At 40.4% G+C, this 20,312-nt stretch overlaps 1 protein-coding gene across 4 annotated transcripts in view; it reads right to left on the reverse strand.

Annotated features, from left to right (window-relative positions):
• Positions 1-20,312, reverse strand: part of ARHGAP10 (Rho GTPase activating protein 10) — a 280,920-nt gene that overhangs the window by 89,798 nt on the left and 170,810 nt on the right. For all 4 annotated transcript variants that reach the window (XM_056562829.1, XM_056562830.1, XM_056562831.1 and 1 more), the window contains exon 19: positions 6,454-6,589. In XM_056562829.1, coding sequence (XP_056418804.1) covers positions 6,454-6,589 — 136 coding nt within the window. The remainder of the gene's footprint in view (positions 1-6,453; positions 6,590-20,312) is intronic.

Below are 20,312 nucleotides of genomic sequence, written 5' to 3' on the forward strand. Positions count from 1 at the left end.
GGAGGTGTTCTCAAATACTGATACAGAAGGTAAATGGGACATCTTTAAATCAACTCTAAATAACTATACAGCTAAATATATACCAAAGGGGAACAAATATAAACGATTAAAACTAAATCCTACATGGCTGACACATGATGTTAAAAGAGCAATAAACAACAAAAAAATAGCCTTCAAAAAATACAAATCTGATGGGTCAGCTATAACATTTAAACAGTACAAGGAGCTTAATAAAATCTGTAAAAATGTAATAAAAACAGCAAAAATTCAAAATGAGAGACAGGTGGCCAAAGAAAGCAAAACTAATCCTAAATATTTTTTTAGACATATAAATGCAAAAAAACCAAGGACAGAGCATGTAGGACCCCTTAATAATGATAATGGGGAGGTTGTCACAGGCGATCAAGAGAAGGCGGAGCTACTGAATGGGTTCTTTAGTTCTGTATACACTATGGAAGAAGGAGCTGACATTGGCCAGGTCAGTGCTGGTAACACATCATGTAATGTACTGAACTGGCTTAATGTAGAGATGGTACAAGGTAAGTTAAGTGATATAAATGTAAGCAAATCCCCAGGACCGGATGGACTACACCCAAGAGTTCTTAGAGAGGTAAGTTCAGTAATATCTGTACCCCTGTTCATGATATTTAGAGATTCTCTGGTGTCTGGTATTGTGCCAAGGGACTGGCGCAAGGCGAATGTGGTGCCAATCTTCAAAAAGGGCTCTAGGTCTTCCCCAGGAAACTATAGACCGGTAAGTTTAACGTGCATTGTGGGTAAATTGTTTGAAGGACTTATAAGGGATTACATACAGGAATACATAGGGGATAATTGTATTATAAGTGATAGCCAGCATGGGTTTACTAAGGATAGAAGTTGTCAAACCAATCTAATTTGCTTTTATGAAGAGGTGAGTAGAAGCCTTGACAGAGGAATGGCTGTGGATATAGTGTTTCTGGATTTTGCTAAAGCGTTTGATACTGTCCCTCACAGACGTCTGACAGGTAAGTTAAGGTCTTTGGGTTTGGAAATTTTAGTTTGTAACTGGATTGAACACTGGCTCATGGATCGTACCCAGAGAGTGGTGGTCAATGATTCGTACTCTGATTGGTCCCCGGTTATTAGTGGTGTACCCCAAGGTTCAGTACTGGGACCGCTGTTGTTTAATTTATTTATCAATGATATAGAGGATGGTATTAACAGCTCTGTTTCTATCTTTGCAGATGACACCAAGCTTTGTAGCACAGTACAGTCTATAGAGGATGTGCATAAGTTACAAGATGACTTGGATAGACTAAGTGTCTGGGCATCCACTTGGCAAATGAGGTTCAATGTGGATAAATGTAAAGTTATGCATCTGGGTACTAATAACCTGCATGCGTCGTATGTCTTAGGGGGGATTAAACTGGCAGAGTCACTGGTAGAGAAGGATCTGGGTGTACTTGTAGATCACAGACTACAGAATAGCATGCAATGTCAGGCTGCTGCTTCCAAAGCTGGCAGGATATTGTCATGTATCAAAAGAGGCATGGACTCAAGGGACAGGGACATAATACTCCCCCTTTATAAATCATTGGTACGGCCTTACCTGGAATATGCTGTTCAGTTTTGGGCACCTGTCCATAAAAGGGACACTGCAGAGTTGGAAAGGGTGCAGAGACGCGCGACTAAACTAATATGGGGAATGGAACATCTTAGCTATGAGGAGCGATTAAAGGAGTTACAATTGTTTAGTCTTGAGAAGAGACGTTTAAGGGGGGATATGATAAACGTATATAAGTATATTAATGGCCCATACAAAAAATATGGAGAAAAACTGTTCCAGGTTAAACCCCCCCAAAGGACGAGGGGGCACTCCCTCCGTCTGGAGAAGAAAAAGTTTAGTCTCAAGGGGCGACACGCCTTCTTTACCATGAGAACTGTGAACTTATGGAACAGTCTACCTCAGGAACTGGTCACAGCAGGAACAATTAACAGCTTTAAAACAGGATTAGATACATTCCTGGAACAAAATAAGATTAATGCTTATGAAGAAATATAAAATCTCATCCCTTCCCCAATATCGCGCCACACCCCTACCCCTTAATTCCCTGGTTGAACTTGATGGACATATGTCTTTTTTCGACCGTACTAACTATGTAACTATGTAACTATGTAACTATATAGTTCCCCCACATTAGGTTGGCAGTATAGTTCCCCCACATTAGGTTGGCAGTATAGTTCCCCCACATTAGGTTGGCAGTATAGTTCCCCCTACATTAGGTTGTAGTTCCCCCACATTAGGTTGGCAGTATAGTTCCCCCTACATTAGGTTGGCAGTATAGTTCCCCCAACATTAGGTTGGCAGTATAGTTCCCCCTACATTAGGTTGGCAGTATAGTTCCCCCTACATTAGGTTGTGGTTACCCCACATTAGGTTGGCAGTATAGTTCCCCCAAATTAGGTTGGCAGTATAGTTCCCCCAAATTAGGTTTGTAGTATAGTTCCCCCACATTAGGTTTGTAGTATAGTTCCCCCACATTAGGTTTGTAGTATAGTTCCCCCTACATTAGGTTGGCAGTATAGTTCCCCCTACATTAGGTTGGCAGTATAGTTTCCCCGACATTAGGGTGGCAGTATAGTTTCCCCCACATTAGGGTGGCAGTATAGTTTCCCCCACATTAGGGTGGCAGTATAGTTTCCCCCACATTAGGGTGGCAGTATAGTTTCCCCCACATTAGGGTGGCAGTATAGTTTCCCCCACATTAGGGTGGCAGTATAGTTTCCCCCACATTAGGGTGGCAGTATAGTTTCCCCCACATTAGGGTGGCAGTATAGTTTTCCCCACATTAGGGTGGCAATATAGTTTCCCCCACATTAGGTTTGCAGTATAGTTTATCCCACATTAGGTTTGAAGATAGTTCCCCCACATTAGGTTGTAGTTCCCCCACATTAGGTTGGCAGTATAGTTACGCCCACATTAGGTTGTAGTTCCCCCAGATTAGGTAGGCAGTGGGCCCCTACAGACATACAGCCTTCAGCCATACACAGTGTATGGCTGGATTCTGTATGCCTGTGTACTGCTTCACCTCAGTGCTCCGACCATCGAAGGAGCGGTGGTCGGAGCACCGAAGATGACTTACCATACACGCGCGTCCTAGCTGCTGCGCTCCACCGTTTCTATGGGCGCACGCACGGGACATCAGTGACACCCCTGCGTGCGCTACCTCCAGGCGGCCCCTGCTTTTTTAAAGTTAACGCAGGGCCGCAGAGAGGTAATGGGACATCCTTGTGTCCCGAAAAGATATCCCGCGACACAGGGATGTCCCGAATGTGACAAGGGAAATGTATCTCGGCCGGGACGCCGGGGTATGGATAATCCATACCCCGGGCGTCCCGGCTGACTGCAGCACCCAGCGTATAAGACAACCCCTCACTTTTGAGAACATTTTACCGGGTTTAAAAGTCGTCTTACGCTGAAAAATACAGTATATTAAATAGAATAGGACCCAAAACTGACCCCTGTGGTACCTCACTAGTAACAGTCACCCAATCAGAATAAGTACCATTAATATCCACCCTCTGTTTCCTATCACTGAGCCAGTTACTTACCCACTTACATTCTCCCCCAGCCCAATCCTTCTCATTTTATGTACCAATCTTTTATGTAGTGCTTTGGAAAAATCAAGATATACGACATTAAGCGATTGCCCCTGGCCCAGTCTGGAGCTCACCTCCTCATAAAAGCTGATCAGGTTAGTTTGACAGGACCGATCCCTCATAAAGCCATGCTGATATGGAGTCACACATTTATTTTTATCAAGATACTCCAAATAGCATCTCTCAGAAAACCCTCAAACAATTTATATACAACTGAGGTTAAACTAACAGGCCTGTAATTCCTGGGGTCACTTTTTGACCCCTTTTTAAATATTGGTACCACATTTGCTATGTGTTAGTCCTCGGGAACAATCCCTTTCACTATAGAGTCCTTGAATAATAGAAATAGGGGTCTGTCTATGACTTTACTTAACTCCCTCAAAACACAGGGATGAATACCATCTGGACCTGGTAATTTGTCCATTTAAATTTTTTGTAGACGGCACTGTACTTCTTCCTGGGTTAGACAGTAAGTTTGCGTTCACACGGCCGTTTGCCTTTAAAAAAAAAACGGATAGAAACAGCTGATCAATCGGGTATCCGTTTGAACCGTTTTTTATCCCTTTTTTGACATTTTTTTTTAAAGTATGGAAAATCAGCCAGGACTACTACTACTACTACTCCCATCATGTAACATACTTGTTTCCATGGTGGGAGTAGTCGTTCCTGGCTGCAGGAGTATGCCGGCGGCTGGGGAAGCTACATTAGTGCTTGTACAGAATCTGTTCCATGATGAGGGTTGTAGTACAGGGGCTAGGGATCAACAGATATCGTTTTTTTAGGGCCGATACCGATAATCGGTGGAGGTTAGGGCCGATAGCCGATAACTTATACCGATATTCCGTTATAAGTTAATGGCTATTTATCCCCCCACCTAGCGACACCGCTGCAGATCATTGATTTAAAGCGGGCGCTTTAAATCAATGAACAGGGGGCGGGGCATTATCGGATTATCGGCAAGGTAATTGCCGATACCGATAACGTCCAATATCGGCCGATAATATCAGCCAAACCGATAATCGGTCGATCCCTAACAGGGGCTGAGGGATTGATCGCACCGGGTCTCACTTCTGAGACCCGATCAGAAGTTATTTAGCAGGGGAGCGGGCGGCATGGTCTGCAACCCGATGCTGCTGATAGAATACTATTCATACATAGCGCTGCAGGGGCATATTATATAGAAGTGCTGTGTGGGCCAGATATATGGTATTATCTGGCCCCCACAGCACTTCTATATAATATGCCCCTGCAGCGCCTGTATGGATAGCATTCTATCAGCAGCATCGTGCCGGTGGCCGCTGGTGCGATGCTCTGCGTGTAAAATGCTTTTCACAGATAGCGCTGCATTAATGACAAATGCGCCGGCGTGGTGTATATATTGATAATTGCACCGGCGGGGGTATATAATTCTAAATGCGCCTGCGGGGGTTACATTAAAAGTGTGCTGGCGGGGGGTCACATATATATAAACTGCGGGATATATATTTTTGTGCTGGTGGGGGTTATATCTTTATAAATGCGCTGGGGGGCTAGATATATAGCGATATATATATATTGCCCCCCACAGCGCTTTTAATATAAATGGTCCATTTTAAAAACCCCGCAGGGAGCCCTGAATAGCTCCTCAGTAGCAGCCATTCAGAGCTCCCCGCAGGGAATTTAAGAATTAAAGTAAAATACATCGGTGATTGCAGGGTTGCGGACCATGCCACCATGCTTAATAACTTCGGATCGGGTGTCCGAAGTGAGACCCTGTACGATCAATCCCTCAGCCCCTGTACTACAACCCCCATCATGGAACAGAGTCTGATCCATGATGGGGATAGTGGTACAAACACTAATGTAGTCCCCCCAGCCACCGGCAGACTCCCCCAGCCGGGGAATTACTACTCCCATCATGGAACAGACTTGTTTCCATGATGAGAATAGTAGTAGTCCCACAACACTGTAGGAGTCTGCTGATGTCACCTCTTCTGAGCATGCTCAGATGTAATTACGGATATTTTAAACCCGGGTGCAAACAGATGACATTAAAGGTTCAATCATTTGCCATAGACTTCGATGTTAAAATTATGATGTCTGTTTTATTCCGTTTTTTTTCACGGAAGAAAAAATACTGCATGTGCTGTTTTTTTCTTCCGTGAAAAAAATGGAAATGAGTGCAAACGGGTGCACACGGATGTAAACGTCTTGTAAAAAAAACTCCCATTGACATCAATGGGATTTTTTAAAAACCATTTTTAATCAGTTTACAGTCTGCAAAGACGGAACGGGGATAAAAAAAAATTGGGACAGACGGCCGTGTGAACCAGCCCTAAGAAGTACTCCTTCTCTTTCTAGGCCATCTTTATTTATTAATTATGAAAAATTATAATAATAATAACAAAAAGAATAAAAAAAAGAACCTGTCTTTTATTCTATTTGTATTTCCTAAAATACAGAAGCATGGATTTATTACTACTTAAATAAGTCAAATGGTATAAAGCTAAAAAATTCTTTTTATGTGAAATAAAGAATTGGACATCAAACACTTTGGTCAGTTTCAACAAATTTGAGCTTAATACAAAAAGGGAAGGACATATGAGGACTATATATATGATAGAATCAATGTGCATATGTATACCAAGCCCAACAGCATAAAAATGTTCTGTTACAGTTTGTTTAGCTTGCCTGTAAACCAGCCATATAAAATATGTTACACCTACACATACTAAAATATTTAGCTTGGCTGCATTATCAGTAGCTGTATAAAGGTTTCTTCATTGCTGTACTGAATAGGAGAGGGTTATGCTAAGGTGTTTCAGATCATCTTACCATTATCTAGTTCAAGGCAGAGGTTGTACACAGCAAGTGGCCTCTTGCTACGCTGTCTCCGTGACTGTCTGGGTGGGGCACGAGGAGAAAGAGAAGTCGGCTCATTCATAGACTCATCAGGAGGGCTTGAAAAAATCTAAAACCAAGCATACAAATACGTGTAAACCATCATTTTCTAATACTGTTTAATGCTATATACACCTATAGATCCTGGCTGCATTTATAAATAAATATTACACACCTAGGGACCTTTCAACCCTTATGACAAGTGAAATAACATAGAAAAATATTTTCTTAGAACTCTGCATTGTGTTATTATACCTTCTGGAAATATGCAAATTAATTGACAACTGGGTGTCCCCATTTCCTTTGTCTATAGTGTGTATACTTCTAGTGTTACCACTGACTGGATAGTTCCAGAGGATGTAGAGACATCGAGGAACACCAAGATGAATATGTGGTCATGTTTCTAGGTGGTATAAAAGAGGAACACCACAATGTTGCGTTCTAAGGAAAGATGTTATTTTACAGAAAATGTAAGGCCAGTTTTACACTTGGTAAAATTCATGACATATTTCACTTTTTATTATTTTTTTTTTTTTAACCAATTATAGAAAAAAAACGTGCACATAAAATAAAATATACTGTCAAACCTGGTCCAAGTATTTACTAAACAGACAGTTCTGGACACACAAATTTGTGTTATATATGTGCAGGTTTCCATTTTTTCTTACCATTAAATACTTTCTGCCATCTGACAATATCTTATATTTTTATTATTATTATTATTATTATTATTATTATTATTAAAGAGATACAGCAATACACTTTTCAGATATATTTAAGCTGCTGCTATGGCTGGTCTGTTATATCTGCCATGGATTTCTTCTAGTTGCTTTATAGCTATGTCTCTGGGTAAAGTTTCCACCCTTATTACCTTAGGACCTGATGCCCAACCCCTTTACATATTTTTCTTTTCTTTGTCCCCTTTAATTTTATTATCAAAAGGTGCCCATACACCTTATAATAAAGTCAGCTGAACCAGCGCCCATAAAGCATATGGCGCCCTTCTTACAAAGGATTGGGGATAAGATGTCTGATCGTGGGGGGTCCGGCAGCTGGCTTTGGATAGGGAATAAGATGTCCAGGGGCGGCCTACCCCTTTAATGTCCAACTCTATTGTTTAAGGAGAGTTAAGCCATTATCAGAGCAGCTTACCTCTCCCCCTTCCCCCATAGAGTTTTCCATGTCAAAAATTGTTGTATATGGGGAGGTTGGGAAAGATTACAACAGCCAAATGAATGCCCAACAGTTCTAAATAACGTATGACAGCCTTTACTTATCCCATCTCTTTATAAGGGTAGCTGTTTATTATTATCAGATGGTAGAACTACAATAAATGACAGCACCTTAATTATAAAGCGGACAACAGGTGGTGAATATAGCTCAACTTCATCTCCATCCTCAGCAACAATTTCCTAGGTGATTATCTGGCTTTTCCTGTTTAGTCCATGTGCATATGCTTCTTTAAAGAAACTCACAAAGCCTCAGGACCACTTAGCAAAACGGGAAGATTGTATATTTGGGTAATGTTGATTTCATGTCTTTAAACAGAATAAAGGGGACCTTTAAAAAAAAACACAAACTAGTAGACTAAATTCATTCCACAGCATGGGAACACTGCAGTATGTGTCGAATACAGTTCTGCCGGTATGTGGATGTTTCCCATGAACATAGGCTACTTATCTGATGTCTTTGTATTCTTACAATCCACCATCTCAACCCTCTAAGAGTGCAAAGAGAGATTTTGATTGTCTGCTAAAACAATGAGTAATGATGCTGCTGTGAACTTAAATCTATGCTAGCACACAGCCGGTCATTTCTGTTTGGATAAGATATTCAAGTTATTTTCACTGTATCTCTATCATTTTCTGTTTAACTAGTCATCCATTTCTTTCCACCAGGATCAATTAAAGTTTATACCTACTCTGCCCTATGCTGAAATAAATGAAGAGTGCAGCCTGCAAGTGAATGATTCTAACAACCATCATAGTGCATTTATATTTTTGTAATCTAGATTAGAATCTTGCTTTTACACACTGAGGTGTATATACTAAAGGTCATACACCTTAGATTGCGGCTGATGAATGCAGATTTAAACCAAAATGTTCATTGTGTGAAATGTCACAACAAATGATCATTTAAGCCAATAACAGACTTAAAGGGGTACTCCAAAGGATAGGGGATAAGATGTCTGATCGCGGGGGTCGTGCTGCTGGGAACCCCCCGCAATCTCTTCTGCAGCACCCCTGTCATCTGGTGCATGGGGCAAGCTTCGCTCTGTGCCTGATGACTGGTGATGCAGGGGCCGGAGGTTCATCATGCCCCCATCTTTAATGCAAGTCTATGGGAGGAGGCGTGGCAGCCATCACACACCCTTCCATAGACTTGCATTGAGGGGGCAGGTTGTGATGTCACGATCTTCCAGCCCCTGCATCATCAGTCATCAGGCACGGAGCGAAGTTGTTGCAGGAGAGATCCTGGGGGTTCCCAGCAGCATGACCCCCCGCCATCAGACATCTTATGCCCTTTCCTTTGGATAGGGGATAAGATGTCTATGGGCAGAGTACTGAAAGATAGTTTGTAATTCAAAGACCTTTCATTCAGGAATTATCTTTTTCAAAAGGATATTCTCAGAACGTTCCCAGAAAGATTATTTATTCTTCGCCTGCTGTTGTTGATCATGTTTGGCCAGTCTGAACAACTGTAATAACCAATATAATATAATATAAACATGTATGGCTGCATCTAAGAAGTGATCGTTCATCAGAAGATAGTTGTCCAGCAGTTGTTCAGCCATCAATCTACTTTTATCTACATGTATGGCCACCTTGAGAGGCGTGTAAGTAAATCACTTAAGGTATGGTCAAGATAATGCTATTTGTAATGACATTTATTTACAAAATAATCACAAATTGTACTGGTACTTAGGATATTACAGGCAAAGAAGTAACCTGGTTGTAAAGTTCATCCCTTTAGGCCTTATTGCTAACGTGTATTACATGGTTACTCATTGATTTTAATGTGTATCACATAATACATTTTGTTGTTGCAAGAAAAATGCATAGGAGCCAAATGCCGCCTCCAGGGATAACAGCTGTTTTCTAAGGGTTCCAGATGCATTTGGAGAGGGGTTTGTCATTTTAATGTGCTAATAACTGCATGTGAAAGAAAAAACTATTTTAAGAACAGGATATGGGATAACACTTAATATTTGGCACAAAACATAACTTTGCTTTGCTTTTATGGATATAAAACACCACATTCTCCATTTTCCATGTGTAGAAAACCCTAAAGAACATACTTGTTTGCAATGCTTACCTCTGTAGGTCTTACTGTGCTTAAAGTGTACCTGTTGCCAACAAAAACTTTTGATATAATGTAGATAATACCATTATATGTATATTTGTAATATACATTGATTAAAAAATGTGTATATTTTTCGGTGAAAAAATGCTGTCCCTGCAGCTATTGCCTGTGTGTGTGTGTCTAAGAGGAGTCCAAATACAGAAGTGAGGGCAGGAGAAGCAGGGTTCTGTGCAGGCTCCTGGTTTGTCAATCATCCTGCTGTGTGAGCCAGTGGCGTGTCATAGAGCCTCAGTGCACAGAGCCCCGCCTGTCCTCAGTGCGCAGAGCCCCGCCTGTCCTCAGTGCGCAGAGCCCCGCCTGTCCTCAGTGCGCAGAGCCCCGCCTGTCCTCACTGCGCAGAGCCCCGCCTGTCCTCACTGCACAGAGCCCCGCCTGTCCTCACTGCACAGAGCCCCGCCTGTCCTCACTGCACAGAGCCCCGCCTGTCCTCACTGCACAGAGCCCCGCCTGTCCTCACTGCACAGAGCCCCGCTTGTCCTCACTGCACAGAGCCCCGCTTGTCCTCACTGCACAGAGCCCCGCTTGTCCTCACTGCACAGAGCCCTGCTTGTCCTCCCTGGACAGAGCCCTGCTTGTCCTCACTGCACAGAGCCCTGCTTGTCCTCACTGCACAGAGCCCTGCCTGTCCTCACTGCACAGAGCCCTTCTTGTCCTCACTGCACAGAGCCCTGCTTGTCCTCACTGCACAGAGCCCTGCTTGTCCTCACTGCACAGAGCCCTGCTTGTCCACCCACACACACTTCCTGTATTTGGACTCCTCATAGAGACACAAACAATAGCTGTAGGGACAAAAATATACACATTTTTTAACCAATGTGTCCTGCTCCAGTTCCCTGCACTGATCGTCTTTCTTAACTTCAGTGTGACATGTCCCCAGGAAGTGCTCAGACCCAATGTGTGATACTGCAGCTCAGCAAATCGCGGGCCGCAACAATGTCCCACCTCAACCAGTAATGACACACTAGGCCCAGGTGCTTCCGTAGGCGATAGTAATGCTGCAACTTAGGAAGACTATCATTGCGGGGGACCAGAGAAGGACACCAGTGGCACTTTGTGAGCGTTGAAGGTAGTTGGATACCGTATTTATTTATTATTTTATATTCCACAAAATGACTATAAAAAAACCTCCGAGCAGAGTTCTCTTTTAAAGGATTTTATCTTGTTAAATTTTTTGTTTCTTTTTTTTTACACATATATTTTCTAAAGAGCAAAAAGTGAATGTACCTCCACAGTAAAAAAAAGTTTCATTGATTTAAAAAAAAAGGTAAACTGAAAAGTTCACTACTAAATTTTACTAGAGAATACATGCTGTGAATATTTTCTTGGCAGCTACATCTAACGACATCCAGTGTTATACCAGATTAACACATGTGATGCTTGTGGTCTCTAGAGAGCGGAAAAAGTACTTCATCAGGAGAGAACAAAAGTTAGCGACAAAAAACCACATATCCATTACTAACCACAGAGTATCACAGAGATGTTAAGGGTGTGCAGTTTTGTCACACTAGAAAATTCAATGCTGTAATGTCCTTACGGCTGCATAAGGGGCTTAAGGGGGTTAAGTTTTACAAATGCACTAAATCTGCAATACATAAAAAGTGTATCCAACAGCCATCAGGAAAACTTCTCCATATGCTGTATTAGTGCATATGAGGGCCAGAGTGGAGAGACGCTGACCAAAGCCACCCACTCTCGCAGCCACGTAATACTTAATTTCCCTTGCAGCAAAATACGTAGCCAGTGGAATATTCTTTTGGCAAAACCAACTGTTTGCCAATGAACTTGACAGCCAGACCCGATAGCTGCTGCAACTCTTAAATTAGCAACTCCATCTTCAGTTAGTTTTTCTTTTTATTAATACACATGTGCAACAATATAACAATCTATATAGAAAATAAACACATAGCCCAATATATACACTGTGAAAAATACTGGGCCACATATACTAAAACTGTTGCATTCTTAGTGTATACTTGGAATAGACAGTTTCAAGCATTAGTGTCATTTTAAAAGAAATCCCCACCGATCACTAGATATCGCTAGGAGAAGTGCATGGCTGTGTACATCACTTCCCTACCAGATGCTCAATCTGTCTCATTGCAGGAGACCAGCCCCACTGCAAGTCTACGGAACCGGTTTCCTGTAATGAGACAAACTGAGCAGAGAGTACACAGCCTCTTACTTCTCTCAGCTATATCTAGAGATCAGTGGGGGTCTAAGCATTGAGACACTGAATGATGAAAACATTTTACATGTCTGTGAGAAGTTTTTTTTAAATGACAGTGATGCCTTACAGTGGCTCAGGCTATTTTATACAAATCTTCACCATTTGTCTAAACTACATTTAAAATAATTGTATATCAGAAAAAATACAGTTCAATGCTGCAATATTAATGAATGAAAGTGTATTGCCAAAAGATATCAATAAACATACATTTAGGTCCAGATCTATCAATCTGCCTAAGACCAAAACTGTCTAGTTTTCTCCAAAACAACCAATCACAGCTCAGCTTTCATATCTTAACGAGCTCTGGTAAAATGAAAGCTGGGCTGCGATTTTTTGCTATGAGAAGGTCAGACAGTTTTGGTTTCAGGCAGATTGATATATCTGGGCCTATATGCGAGGTGTTCAAGAAAACCAATACAAATATGAAGGAATGTCAATATGTTACTCAAATTACATATATCTGTCAAGTTCCATTGGCATAGTTACATATTCGTAATATACTTCAGAGACTTAATGCAATAAAAATGTAACCTTAGTGCTCTTCTAAAAAGCCATGTGTCTAAAAATTCACAATGGGTCATAGCACATCAGGTATATATTTTGGATGTATATTCTCCAAACAGATAATCAAGGGGAAAAGGTGCATAATTACCAGAAGACTAATGCCCGGGACTCCTACCGATGAGTTCTCCAAACCCAATGCGTTCCTCCATATTTTTATTGATTAACCCTAACACCTTGTTTTTAATGATATCTCTGGCAATAAAAATTTTATTTTATTTATTGGTACTACAGTGTTGGACTTTTTTTATGGTATAGGATGTTTTTGTCAAATTCCCACTGGGTATTTTCAAATAGTCCTTAGTCCTTACTATTTCTGACAGTAAAATTATTGTGCAATTTGGTTTGTGCTCCTAAGGAACTTTTGGCTATACCTTTAGAATATCAGTTGGCTAAAACTGTGGCAGAATTTTAAGTCTTATCTCTTTACCAAAGCCACTCCCCTCCACATTTATAATAAATGTTGCTCACATAATTTACGTTTTTTGGCAAATAATGCCAGCATCTGCCCCAAAGGCATATTGACAGCTCTATAGGGCTGACTTAACATGGGACCTGAAGCAATGAAAACCAGTGGCAATAGAAAGTTAAGCGGTTGCTTATATTAACCAGTCAAATCACTGCTTTTACTTTAAAACTAGTCCTAGAAAAGTCAAAGTTTATAAAGAAGGCCATATATACACACCGTGAAAACTTTTCAAAAGACTATTTGAGAAGACCACCTTCTTAGCTGTCATAACCCCATTACTGGGAAGAAAATAAAAAAGGTTTGACTTGTCCTGCATGGTTGTTCTTCATCTTGAAACTCCTGGAATGTTTTGGTCTATATCAGCCATCTCGCTATCTACCTCTCTTCGTAACACCATACAATCTGTTTTTTTTAGCTGGCTAAATGCAATCACTCTCTATTGATACTTCTGTCTGTAATGCTTGACACTGTAGATCACCAACTCATAGTCAAACATCTTATGATTGCAATTGTTTGCTAATTTTACTAGCTAGGTCCTCTCCTCTTTTCTATATACAGAACCCCTACTGGACAAATTTAGCATCTAAGGCTTTCAGTACCAAATGATATACCTCATTCTGTGACATCATGAATATAAAAACAAAACAAAAACTAAAAAATTGGCTGTCTACAACATTGGGGGAGATTTATCAAAACCTGCCCAGAGGAAAAGTTGCTAAGTTGCCCATAGCAACCAATCAGATCGCTTCTTTCATTTTTGAAAAGGTCTGTGAAAAATGAAAGAAGTAATCTGATTGGTTGCTATGGGCAACTCAGCAACTTTTCCTCTGGACAGGTTTTGATAAATCTCCCCAATTGTGTATGCAAAACTAAATCATTCATAACAAATTGTTTCTGCCCCCTACAAGCCTTCCTTAACCTGATATGTCAGTGTTTGGTTCTATGATAATTCCTAGACAGCAGGACTATTGTTTTCGAGTTATGTTTGACTCAGATCTGTCTTTCACTATCTATATGAAATCACTTACATGCTCATGTCACTTGAACCGCAAAAATATCTAAAGAAAAATCCACCCTCACTTACTTCGGGATCATCCAAAACTTTTTACTGTTGCTTTGATTGATTGATGTCTTACTAATCTGTCTTTTCTATAAACCATCCTAAATGCAGCAGCTAGACTCATGTTTCAGTCCAACTGCTACACCAATGCCTCCACCCTGTGCCAGTCACTGCATTGGCTGACAATTGTCTTCAGAATACCATTAGTGGGGTGCAGGTGCTACCTACACAGGCACAATGCTCTTCTAAACACTCTTTACCCACTAATATGCTTACGGCCACCAAGCTACTCATAAACCTTTTATGGTTTGACAACTCCGCACCTTTCATCTCACAATGGCATGATAAGATTAAACAAATGTGCAAGTTGGAGGAGCCAACTTGCTGTGCTAATGATACTCATAATTTTCTCCAGTCCTCCCCTCAGCACAGGCCCAAATCCAATGGTGGAGATCCGATGGTACCTCTGCGACGGGCTTGTGCTCCTACTCTGTCGCTGGATATTCAATAATGGGAGCCTACTGACCAGGCTGTTTTTTTTTGTGATGTCCCACTCCTGTGAATAGTGTTAGTGTCCGCCTGAGAGAGGTTGTGTATAGAGGTCCACCTGGCTTGGCGCTAAAGTCAACTGTGAGAGCAGCGAATAATAATGAAGGGGTAGGCTGAATAGGAGGGAAATGTCACCGTAAACATTGCTAATAGAGCAATGGGAATGCCCCCATTGCTAGTTTCTCTGAATTAGCATGTATACATTTGCCTTTATCTCCACAACTGCCGCATGTAATGGGGTTAGTGATACATTGTTGAATACAGTATATTCAGGTTAGTGTGGTTGACTTTTGTGTCAGTTTCACTTTAATGCACAGTATGTAGTACTCATTAAAATCCTAGCCACCTAGATGCAATCATAAATCTTAAAAATACCAGATCCAGATTACATGCCAAAGCATTAAAGGAGTTTACATAGGTGTGATATAGAAGTCAGGACGGACAACCTAATCCACATTGTTGCAAGCACTGTATCACAACTGTGTTGCAAAAAGACCCCAGCATCAGTGTATGCTAAATTAGGTTACATGTAATCCATCATTATTAGTGCTTCCCCTTAAGACACAGCATTGTGTACATCTTAGATTTAAAAATAAAAAAAGGCATTAAAAAATGTTTTGGTTCTTATTCATGACAAAGAGTAAAATCTATTATTTGTATTAAATGGAATTGTTGACATGGAGGGTGTGGTTTATGAAAAGAGACTATACCAAACTGCCACTAAGTCATGGTCTGAAACTGATCGCATAAACAAAGGGCAATTCCTCCCATTATTACATATTTTTAATATATTTAGTTGGCGTTATTACTGCTAATGGTAACTTACACTATAACAGGTTACTGAAATAACAGATCTGTTTAAAACATTTCGAAACTTTGTATTCGCAGTAAAGATCCAGAATGCTTCTCTTGATAGTAATTGTCTTTGCTGGTCACCTCATCAATGTTTTTCTATGGCACATACATGAAAAGACTTTTTAGATCCAATATGCATTCTTCTGAGATGAAAAACTGCTGAAATGGATTATTTCTTAACTGTACATTCTAAAGTAACATCTCATAGATGCTCAGTCAAATATGTTCTTCTTGTGGTACCTCCTATGTATTGTAGTTTGCACATGTTATACCATGCCAAATATACTACTGTAACTCTTACAGTTTTTTTCATAATTTGATCCTATAATCTCAAATCGTGTACAAAGAAGAAAAAAATGTCAGTTTTTACTATGTAAGGACAGAGTGAGCATTTGTTCATGCCACATTCCGAGCACCTATGGAAAGACATTCAGTGTTTGCAATGCTGTTCCATTTCACCCACATAAAGACTTATAGAAAAGTAGCTGCTTAAAGTGTTTGCTTTTGTAACTATGAAATTACAAGCCTCAAAAGGATCTGAAACAGTTTTTCATCCAAGTACAAATTGGGATATTCTTTTAGATGATTTTTACTATTTATTTATTCTGTATTTAGTAGAAAAAGTTAATTCAGAACGACTGTCTTTAGTCTTTGTATTTTTAAAATATAAATGTTATTCATAAAGAGTTGCTTAAAGGGGTATTCCAGGATTTTTTTTTTATTTGACTATGGAACAGGGGCTGTAAAGCTAGTGCCGTTCATAACATAGAATCTGTACCTGTGTGTGACTGTTTTCTCACAATTCTTATGTGATTTTTCCGCCAATATTTAGTTTTAACAAAATACAAAATGACTGTTGTCTCAGATTTTTCCCAGGTTGCAATGCGGCTGAGACCTGACTCACTAGTCAGCTGATGACAGGGAGCCTGTCTGCTTCAATGGATGGAGCGATCGCTTGGTGGGGGAGAGATCAATCTGCAACAGTTGTAGGCACCCTGATTGAAAACCACACTGATTTGAATGGATGCAGCTCATTTATGTTTCAATGGGTGGTGTGGCTGATGTGTGGGAGGGAGGAATATGGAATTGTGGGATTTGTAGTCAAAAAAAGAAAAGTCAAACAGGAAATACCAATTCACAAACAGCTAGCCACAGTGTTATGGTAATCTCACGACATAGCCATTTAGCCCCAAGACAAACGCAGATCCTTCCTAAGCATGTCCATTACTGTCTGCCAGGTACGTACTAAAATCACCTTATGGTGGATAATCCCTTTAAGCTGTGTTTCACGCCTGTTTCTGCTGTTGGCCCTGTGTCATAATCATGGGTGGAATAGCTTCAATAACCTGCTGTGGTGTAGGTTTATGCAGCAGATGTACATGAGTAGGGTGTAGCAATAATGTCTTCTAAATATGTTTAAAAATATACTTACTAATGAGAAATACAGCCTTTTGTTTACGCTATAAGTTTAAGACTGTGATGCAGTAATGGGAGGAATGGTGTACCCACCGGACATGAATCACAACCCTCATGTCCTTATTTCCATGTAAAAGGTAAACTGACAGCTGGTTTACCCACACTAAACCCATTACTCTGGCTTAGAGTGCGGGTGAACTGGATTATAGCAAGGCATGGCTTACCCAGATCCCGGGTCCAGTTCTGGAGATACCTGTTGTATCATCCATCATTGCTAATAGTCTGCTTTGCATAATGAAAGCAGGACACACCATTGCAAGCATCCCGGATCACACCTACATTGTGCAAAGCCAGGTAAGTGATGCCTCTCTGTAATCTGGTTCACATGCACTATAATGGGTTTTGGGTAATGGGTTTAGTGTGGGCGATCAGTTTCCCTTTGATACATATAGTAGATTTTCCTTTTTTTTTTTTATTATGTAGGTTGCTCACCCTTCTGTTTTTAGTATAAGTACAAATAATGAGTTACTTTTAACCTAATTTTGCTTAAAAGACACTAATGCTAGAGTGTGCTAGTGTCTAATGCGAGAGTATCCAGTTATTGTTGCGAGCAGTTAGCTAGGTAAAAGGAGATTTATCAAAATGAATGCACTGGCTTTATGATACAGTCCGATTATTTGCTGTGTACTGTAATTCTAAAGGACACAAAATCCTTTGTAAACAGAAAAACAGGACACAAAAACTTACTCAACCGGATAAATCTTGTTGTGTACGCTTTTATATGGGAGGTCAATGTATACATTTATATACAGTTTTCAAATACAAAACCATATAAGGGACGCGTATAGCAAAATCGTGATGTGAATACACCCTAAGGGCCGGTTCACACTACGTTTGTAGTGTACAGGAACCGGATACGGATGGAGGGAGTGAAAACTGGTAACTCCCGTATCCAGCTGGATCCGTCCTGAACCCCAATCATTTCAATGAGCCGACCAGAGTCAAACGCTGACTCCGGTGGGCTCATTTTTGCCCCGTATATGGTTCTCTAACCGGACTCCAAACCGTGATATACCACGATCCAGTCAGAAAACCGTATACGGGGCAAAAATGAGCCGACTGGAGTCAGAGTTGGACTCCGGTTGGCTCATTGAAATGAATGGGGTTCGGTTCGGATCCGGCTGGATATGGGAGCGACCGGTTTTCACTCCCCCAGCCATATCAGATTCCTGTACACTACAAACGTAGTGTGAACCCAGCCTAGAGCTGGCTGCACCACCAAACAAAGTAATCAGGGAAGAAGGGCATTGGTAAGAAAGGTGACAATGAACCCAATGGTCACTTTGGCTGAGCTCCAAGGATCCTGTGTGCAGGTAGGAGAAACTTCCAGAAGGTCACCTATTACTGCAATACTCCAGCAATCTAGACTTTTGAAGTGGCCAGAAAGAAACCTCTTCTCAATAAAAGACACATAAAAGCCATCCTTGAATTTGCAAAAAATAAATAAATAAACACAAAGCAAGAAAAAAAAAAAATGACATGTCAAATTTTGTGGGGCAATAATTATTTCAGCGTTCACAATAAGGTAAAACCAACGTCCAAACTTTATTCTATGGGTCGGTAAAATACCAATGATATCAAACTGGATACTTTGTGCTTTGTTTTATGGTTAAAAAAAAAAAGTAAACTTAGAAAAAAGAAAAAAAAAGAAAGAAAAAGATGTATTGCTATGTTCTGACGCCTGGGACCACTAGACACTTTGGATTATGGCATTTAATGCTAAAATGCTGTGATCACTATTGTTCTCAGCATTTAACCATGTAAATGGCAGACATTGGAACGATCTCCGATGTCTTTCAATACTAACAAATGTCTGCTGCTAATAGCAGTTATAATGATGATCCGGCTCGCAGACTTGTGCCATATTCCCTTCACCCAATTTATTCATGTGTGTCATGGGTCAAGAAGGGGTAAATTACAACCTGATTCAGAGTGCTCTGGACCTCAGACAGGGCAAAAGGTTTACCTTCCAACAATACAATGGGGGGAAATTTACCAAATCCTGGGCAGAGGAAAAGTTAGCCAGTAGCCCATAGCAACCAACCAAATCACTTCTTTAATTTTTGATAAAAGGCCTCTGAAAAATAATACAAGCAATCTGATTGTTTGCTATAGGCAACTAGTCAACTTTTCCTCTGCACCGGTTAAATCTCCCCTAATGACTCTAAGCAAACACATAAGTGGCTTAAGGACAACTGTGTAAATGTCCTTGAGTGGCCTAGCCAGAGGCTTGACATGAACCTAATTGAGCATCCTTGGAAAGACCTGAAAATGGCTTCCATTGATGGTGCCTATCCAACCTGACTGAGCTTGAGTAAAGTGTCTGAATACTTTGGTATATTTTAGACTTTTCTTTTTAATAAGTTAGCAGATTTCTAACATTTTGTTTTCAGTTTGTCATTATGGTATATTAAGTGCAGAATGATGGGGGCGGGGCACAAAGCCACAGCATAAAATGTAATAAAAAGTGATAGGGTCTGAATGCATGGACCTTCCGAATGCATTGTATGTGAAACATAAATAAATTATATATATTCATTAATTCATAGTACACACATCCATTGACCTTGATTTTGAGTGTTTTATTCGAAAGATAGTAAGCGTGAAAAGTGTTTTCTTTTATGATCTGTCCATGCATAAAGACTTTTTTGTTAGATGTAATGAGTTTGCTCTTACATAGTGGCCAGTGAAAATGGGTCCTTATCTTCTTATCTATATATTTTTTTTTTACTTTAAATAACCCTCACAACTCCACCTGTGGAATAGGGGTGGAAAAATAACAGTGAATAAAAATGTATTGTACATGATGTGATCTGATCAGCATTTATAGGAAGAACATATACTACATGGGCTAAGTGTGGGCCAAATGTGGATAACCAGCTATCACATATACATACTTGTGAAAGGATCATCTAAAAGTTATGAGCCACAATATTAAGTTGTATATAAGTGTATCAATGAGATGGTCCTTGATCCAGCTGGTGTACATATTCTAGGCAGGACTTCTTGCTTGACATGAGGAAGTCGATAACGTCCAGTGACATGCTATATGACATTGGGTTACAATTATACTTCAGGGGGTAGATTGAGCAAGGGTAATAGGGAAAAGTAACTAATATGGAAATAGGACCTGGAGGAAGGAATGGGGTAGCTAGAAGAAAACAAATGACTAACCTTTATATAGGTTATGGGGGCTGATCACAAACCTTTTAATAGCATATAGGGTTTTGTAT

Source organism: Hyla sarda, chromosome 1, assembly GCF_029499605.1.
Source record: "Hyla sarda isolate aHylSar1 chromosome 1, aHylSar1.hap1, whole genome shotgun sequence".
In the NCBI taxonomy this organism is placed as follows: Eukaryota; Metazoa; Chordata; class Amphibia; order Anura; family Hylidae; genus Hyla; species Hyla sarda.